At 55.4% G+C, this 6,915-nt stretch overlaps 1 protein-coding gene across 1 annotated transcript; it reads right to left on the bottom strand.

The window, feature by feature from the left end:
* Positions 1-1,586: 1,586 nt before the first annotated feature.
* PRDX2 (peroxiredoxin 2) lies at positions 1,587-5,848 on the bottom strand. The gene is made up of 6 exons (XM_008050126.1): positions 5,680-5,848; positions 5,084-5,195; positions 4,850-5,003; positions 3,926-4,048; positions 3,668-3,798; positions 1,587-1,906 (listed from the first exon to the last, which is right to left on the bottom strand). Exons 2-6 carry the CDS (start codon positions 5,184-5,186, stop codon positions 1,821-1,823), a joined length of 597 nt encoding a protein of 198 aa, XP_008048317.1. The 5' UTR covers positions 5,187-5,195; positions 5,680-5,848; the 3' UTR covers positions 1,587-1,820.
* Positions 5,849-6,915: the final 1,067 nt, after the last annotated feature.

Here is a 6,915-nt window from a genome sequence, read left to right as displayed (position 1 = left end):
CTCGCGGGCTTCGGAGCTGGAAGCCCCCAGAGCAGCGGAGAAAAACAGGTAGAGAAACCAGGCCGCTTTCCGGTCCTCGCTTCCAGGATGACGAAGGGAAGCAGGAACAATGGTGGTGCCCAAAAGGGCCGCGGCCACGTGCCGCCCCTTCGCCGCACGAACTGCGCCGATGCGTGCCCGAGGCTGAGGCTGTGAAGACATTCGTCATTCGAACGCCCCCACCCCGGTTTAGACCCGCAGGGGCTGCCCCACGACCTCCAGCAAAGCCCGTGTAAGGAGCTGAGTCCTTAAGGACTAAAGGACAACTCTCTTCTGGAAGAAAATAAAGTGGAGATTGTACTTTAAAAAAGGGAAGAGAGAGAAACCAGACCACCTTTATAAATTACTGAGCAACCAGGCTCTGGAGACACAGCCTGGACTACCGCAGACAGTACATAAACAAGCAAATGGGATTCTTCGGAGGTGGTGGTAAGTGCTAGGAAGAGAAAACGCAGGTCCAGGTGGTAGTGGCTTTGCAAAATGGAGTGGGAGCATGGACCTTAAACTTGGTAACTTTTCGAGAGATTTGGAGCGGGGCCCTGAGAAAATCCTGGGTAACAGCGTCCTGGTCAGCGGGAACATACAAAGGTCCCGTGGGCAGCAAGGTTAGCCTATGGAAGAACAGCGAGAAACCAGCTTCTGGAATGGAGTGAAACACTACGGGGCGGATGAGGTTGAGAAAGACCTCGCCAGGGCCTTGGAGAGGAATGCAGATTAAATTCCAAGGGAGATGAGTGACCTTTAGAGGGTGTAGGCTAGGTAGCAGTATTCATAGTGGGTCTGTGGATTGGATGAGAATATCAGCTCTGCTCTGGGGAGGAAGATTGGGGCTCAGAGTGGCAAAGCCACTTCCCTGAATTCACAGTATTAAAGGGTACCCCTGGGAACCCTGATTTGTTCCTAACGCCTGTCTCCTCTAACCCTCACCCTCCCACCCCAGGGGCAGGCAGGCAGCCCTTCCAGCCTGGGGTGGGGCAGATCTCACAGTAGGGACTAAGCACGTAGCTCAGGCGGTTCTGCTCTTAGGACTGGGTCCCCACCCTCTTCCTCATAAGACTGGGCTGGGTTCCTTCCAGCCTCAGGGAGCAGTCCTCGTAACTAGTAGCTGGGCCCCACACACGGGCTGGGCCCCGAGCTTCACATACTTTATCTGCTTTAACTTGCACGCATGATGATCTGGGTTTGTCGTCTTTACTCTCATTTTACTGCTGAAGAAACCCATGGGAGATCACAGCTCTTAAATGGCATTTGGACCCATGCTGGCTGATAGTACGATGTGGGCGCTGGCTTCTATGGCCAGGTTTCAGGATGAATGGCATTATGGGACTTGCTCCTTGCAAGGGGCAAACAGCCCCCTCCCAACACTTGGAAATCGCTCAGGCCAAGAAGGGTAAGAGGAAAGTAAGGTGCGCGAGAGGTAAGGCTGCCACCTTGTGGTAAAGATAAGTAACTACAGGGCCAGTTTCCCAGTCCAGAGCCTGGAGAAAGGAGGAGGAGCGGGGGAAGGGACACAATGCACAAGGACAAAACACACTAACACAAGCAGATCTGTTCCTAATACTTTATTGGTCACCTCTAGGCCTACAGGCTGGGTGGGCCCCAGGGAGGGGTCAGTGTTCACCAGCTCCCAGGTGGAGGCAAGAGAAGGCCTTGGCCTAGCCCTCCAGGGTACCAGACTACAGAGTTTAGAGGGGCAGACCAGGCCTTTCCTGGGTCAGCACAGGAAACCCAGGCAGGTGCACGGGTGGGGCCAAGAGCACAAGCTCTATCTGTCTGCCAGCCTAGTTGTGTTTGGAGAAGTATTCCTTGCTGTCATCCACATTGGGCTTGATCGTGTCACTGCCCGGCTTCCAGCCAGCGGGACAGACTGTGGGAAGACACAGGGATGCACATGGGAGGCCATATTCAAGGAGACACACACACACACACACACACACACACACACACACACACACACAAAGCCTGAGTTGCAGAAGAAAAAGCGCACACACACACACACAAAGCCTGAGTTGCAGAAGAAAAAGCTGGGAGCAAGTGGCCCAAGCTCAAGAGCATGCACACTGAGAGATGCCCTCCAAGCCAAGCTGCAGTATTGTCTTTTTTTTTTTTTAAGAGATGAGGCCTTGCTTTGTTACCTGGGCTGGAGTGCAGTGGTACCATCATAGCTCACTACAGCATTGAACACATGGGCTCAAGCGATCCTCCCACCTAGGCTCCGGAATAGCTGGGACTACAGACATAAACCATCCCATCCAACCTCCAGCTGTAGTATTTTATTTAATTTTTAAAAAATTTTTTAATTTTTTTTGAGTTGGAGTCTCACTCTGTCACCCAGACTGGAGTGCAGTGGCCACTCCCGGCCACTGCAACCTCGACCTGCTGGGCCCGGGCGATCCTTCCGCCTCAGCCTTCCAAGTAGCCAGAATTACAGGCATGCGCTACCACGCCCGGCTGATTTTTGGATTTATTGTAGAGATGAGGTCTCGCTGCCCAGGCGGGTCACAAAGTAGTATTTTATTTTAAAATTTTTTTTGAGTAGAGTCTCACTCTGTCGCCCAGGCTGGAGTGCAGTGGCATGCTCACGGCCATCGCAGCCTTAACCTGCTGGGCTCAGGCAATCCTTCCACCTCACCCTTCCAAGTAGCTGGAACTACAGGCATGCACCACCACGCCCAGCTAATATTTTTATATATTGTAAAGACAAGGTCTCACTTTGTTGCTCAAGCTGGTCTCGAACCCCTGAGCTCAGGTAATCCTCTCGCCAAAGTGCTGGGATGACAGGCGTGAGCCCCTGTGCCTAGCTCTGCTGTAGTATTTTCTAATTGGTGTTTTTCCTGCCCTTAACCTTTAAGTTCTTTTTGCCCCTTCTCTTTCCCATCTTTTATGGATGAGGTCTTGCTATTTTGCCTGCCCAAAACTTCTGAGCTCAAGCCATCCTCCTGCCTCAGCCTTCCAGGTACCTGGGACTACAGCGTGAGCCACCACATCAGGCTATCTTTCTGGCCCTTTTAATCCCATCTTTCTCCGTAAGCCCTAGCCCTGCTGGACTTTGACAGCCTGTGGTCAGGCTGTCTCCTTCACATGAGAAGGTACTCTGATCCAACTAACATTTTTCTTTTTTTCTTGTTGAGTTGAAGTCTCACTCTGTCACCCAGGCTGGAGGGCAGTGGCATGCTCCCGGCCGCCTCAGCCTGCAGGTGTGTGCTACCATGCCCTGCTAATTTTTGATTTATTGTAGAGACGAGGTCTCACTAAGTTGCTCTGGTGGGTCTCGAACCCATGGGCTCAGGCAATCCACTCGCCTCGGCTTCCCAAAGTGCTGAGACTACAGGCTGAGCCACCAAGCCCAGCCAACTCACATTTTTCAAACCTAACTTGAGACTCGCTATCTCAAATGCCTTCTGTAGATCTCTGTTACCTCCCAGCCCTCCACCTTTGAACTGGGGTATCTCCTCCACCAGACTAGAAGCTTCCTGCAGACAAAGGTCCAGTGCTGACCTTTTCTTCTTTTGGGACATGACATCTGTCCTGCACTAGCAGTAGGGCAGGCAGTAAACGCATGAGTGATAGAGGAGCTGAGTACATATCTATGTATGCGCACACATGAATGCGTGTATCCACTACTCACCTTCCCCATGCTCATCTGTGTACTGGAAGGCCTGGACCAGCCGCAGAGCCTCGTCCACGGAGCGCCCCACGGGCAAATCATTAACAGTGATCTGGCGAAGAACACCCTTGCCATCGATGATAAAGAGGCCCCTGAAGATATCAGGACTCGTGGTGAGGAAGCAGGAGCTGCCAGGGAAGGGACCACCAACCACCCACTGGGGGCAGGAGGGACCTTGTCCAGGAGTCTCCCTAAGCTGGGCTGAGGGCCCCACAGTACCTGTAAGCGATGCCCTCATCTGTCTTCAGCACGCCATAATCGTGACACAAGCTTCTGGTCACGTCAGCAAGCAGGGGGATGTTCAGGGGACCCAAGCCTCCCTCCTTCCGGGGGGTGTTGATCCTGGGGGTAGGGGAGACAGGGTTGGGACCTCAGGATTCCCGGCATAGCCAGGTCCTCACCCTATGGGCCTGGGTGTGATATAGGCTGGAAGCAAGAGATAAAGGGCTTCAGAGTAGGGACCTGCGAACCCCACCCACCCCACCCTGGGTTGGCTGCAGGGGCTATATGTTTGGAACTTGAAGGCTGCACTCCAGCCCGGGCTGGCTGGAGTGCAGTGGCACGATCATGGCTCAGCACAGCCTCAACCTCCTGCCTTCAGGTGATCCTCCCACTCAGCCTCCTGAGTACCTGGGAATACAGGGAGGAGCCACCACACCCAACTAATTTGTTTTAATGTAGAGAGGATTCGCCATGTCGCCCAGGCTGTGGTCTCAAACTCCTGGGCTCCAGCAATCCTCCTGAATTGGCCTCCCAAAGTGCTGGTATTACAGGCACCTGGCCAGAAGACTAAACTTGAGAGCTCAGGCTTCAGCTAAGTGGCTTCACATGTGGCTTCCAGCATCAGGCGGTGGAGTCCCCATGCTCCCCTAGCTGTGTCCCGGGGCCCAGCCCTTTGTGAACTGGAGTTTCCACCTTCACAAAATAGAGCAACACAGCCTCCCTCCTGAGAACTAAGTGAGATAAAGCATCTGCAAGCCCTGTAATTCGTTGCCAAATGCTAATTACTGTCATCATTGTCTAAGACTTGGGCATCAATAGTTCCATTATCTCCAAGATGGGGAAAGGGAGGCCCAGAGGGGGCCACACAGTTCCAACTTCAGGGCTTCGCTGCCACCTGCCCCTCCTGCTCCTGGCTCATACCAAGCCAGGTGAGTGAACTGGGAGTCCACGGAGACCCCCAGCACTTGGCAGCCCAGCTTCCGGAAGTCCTCAGCATGGTCACTGAAGGCGATGATCTCCGTGGGGCACACAAAAGTGAAGTCCAGAGGGTAGAAAAAGAGGACCACGTACTTTCCTGGGAAGGAGGGGGACAGACGAGGAGTTAGGGACCGGCCCCTCTGATGCGTGGGCTCCGCCCCCACCGGCATCCCTCACCTTTGTAGTCGGACAGCTTCACCTCCTTGAAGGCGCCATCCACCACGGCGGTGGCCTTGAAGTCAGGGGCGGGCTTTCCGATGTGCGCGTTGCCAGAGGCCATGACTGAAAGCTGAGACCCCCGCCCGGTCAGTGCCCCCGGGAAGACCCTTTGTCCTCCTTTCCCAAGGTCACGTTGCGTGCCGGGCCCCGTGGCCGAGTCAGAATGGCGGCGGCGACAGCTCTAGCCCGCCCCCCTCCCAAGTCCCGGGTCTGCGCGGCCCGGCGCCTGCAGGAGACCCGCCCTCCTGACCACTGCACGAGTGGCCCAGCCACGGCCATCAGCGCCCCACCAGCGGGTCGCCCGGAGCGTGGTGGCGCAAGCCCCCAGTCCAGAAGAAGACGGAGCCCCCCTCGTCCCCTCCCAGGGCAGGGGGCGGAGAGGTGGCGAGCCGGCCTGGACTCCAAGGCTGTGGCTTCGGTTTCCCTTGCAAGGACAAAGGAGGCCGCTACGGAGGATGGGAAACAAAGGCGGCCGGCGACGAGGTCAGGACAGGGCCCGAACTGCTCGGGGGGGGGGGGCTCCCTCCCGCCAGGTGCACTCCGGGTGTCCATACCTGCGTGGGCCAAGGCCGGACGCACGGACAGCCAGACGCGTGGACCCGCGTTCTCCGCGTCGAGTGCGCCCGGAGCTGCCTAGCTTTTTATACGCGGCCCGAACCATGCTACGCAGGGCGCGGGGGGAAGCGGACGAGCGGAGCGGTCAGGTCCACTGCGCCCGCAGGTGGAGGGGGGGAGCGAGCGGCCGGGCCCAGTCGCCTGGTGGCGGCGGGGAGAGATGCGCTGCCTCCCGCCGCGACAGCAGCCCTCGAGGGTCGTCGGGGCGCCGCGGCCTCCGCGCGCTTCTCCGCCAGGGAGCTCGCAGGGGGCGGTTGGAGTCCGGCAAGGCCAGGAGCCAGGCAGCGCTGTCGCTGCTGCTGCCGCCTCTGATGCTCCTGCTGCCCGCGACCCCTGCCCAGGTCTTCCCGGACTACGAGTACTTTGGCCGCCAGGGCGTGGGTGACACCTGGGAGCAGCTGAGGCTGCAGCATCAAAAGGGTAACCGCAGGCGGCGGGGAGGACGGTGCCGAAAGGTGCCCCGTTGCCCGACTTCGCCAGCGGGCTGCGAACAGACCCACCTCCCTGGACTTCAAAACTCCACCCAGCTCCGCACTCGTGGCGTCTTCTTGGGCCGGTTGCTTTTCTCTGAGGCTCGGTTTGTCTATTATTTATTTTTAAAATTTTTTAATTTTTATTGTTTTTTTTTTTTGAGTTGGAGTCTCACTCTGTTTCCCAGACTGGAGTGCAGTGGCCGCTCCCGGCCACCACAGCCTCGACCTGCTGGGCTCCGGCGATCCTTCCGCCTCAGCCTTCCAAGTAGCCGGAATTACAGGCATGCGCTACCACGCCCGGCTGATTTTTTGATTGATTGTAGAGCCCTTAGTTTGGGTTTGTCTAATATATACTCCAGGTTACAGTCAGGATATGCATTTTTGACAAGAATATCTTAAAAGTTCTATTGCGTCCCACTCATTGCATCATATCAAGAGACATATGATGTCCCGTTATTAGTGCTGTTATCATTAATTACTTGGGTGTAATCTACAGGGTCTCACCACTAAAGTGTTCTTATTTGTCCCTTTATAATTAGTAAGTACCTTGAGGGGTGCAACTGGGAGACTCTGTAAAGTCCTGCTTCTAATAATACTTTCACTCTCATTTTTTGGAGAGTTTTCATTCTATATACATGTATTGTGTATCCCTGTGAAAGTTTTAGCAGAAATCTGATTTCTAGATACCTAGACTTAGTGATC

This window comes from Carlito syrichta, unplaced genomic scaffold (assembly GCF_000164805.1).
Source record: "Carlito syrichta isolate Samal-C Ts95f unplaced genomic scaffold, Tarsius_syrichta-2.0.1 Scaffold143029, whole genome shotgun sequence".
NCBI classification, from domain to species: domain Eukaryota; kingdom Metazoa; phylum Chordata; class Mammalia; order Primates; family Tarsiidae; genus Carlito; species Carlito syrichta.
The sequence above is the reverse complement of the archived record's forward strand: the minus strand, read 5'-3'. Positions and strand labels throughout refer to the sequence as shown.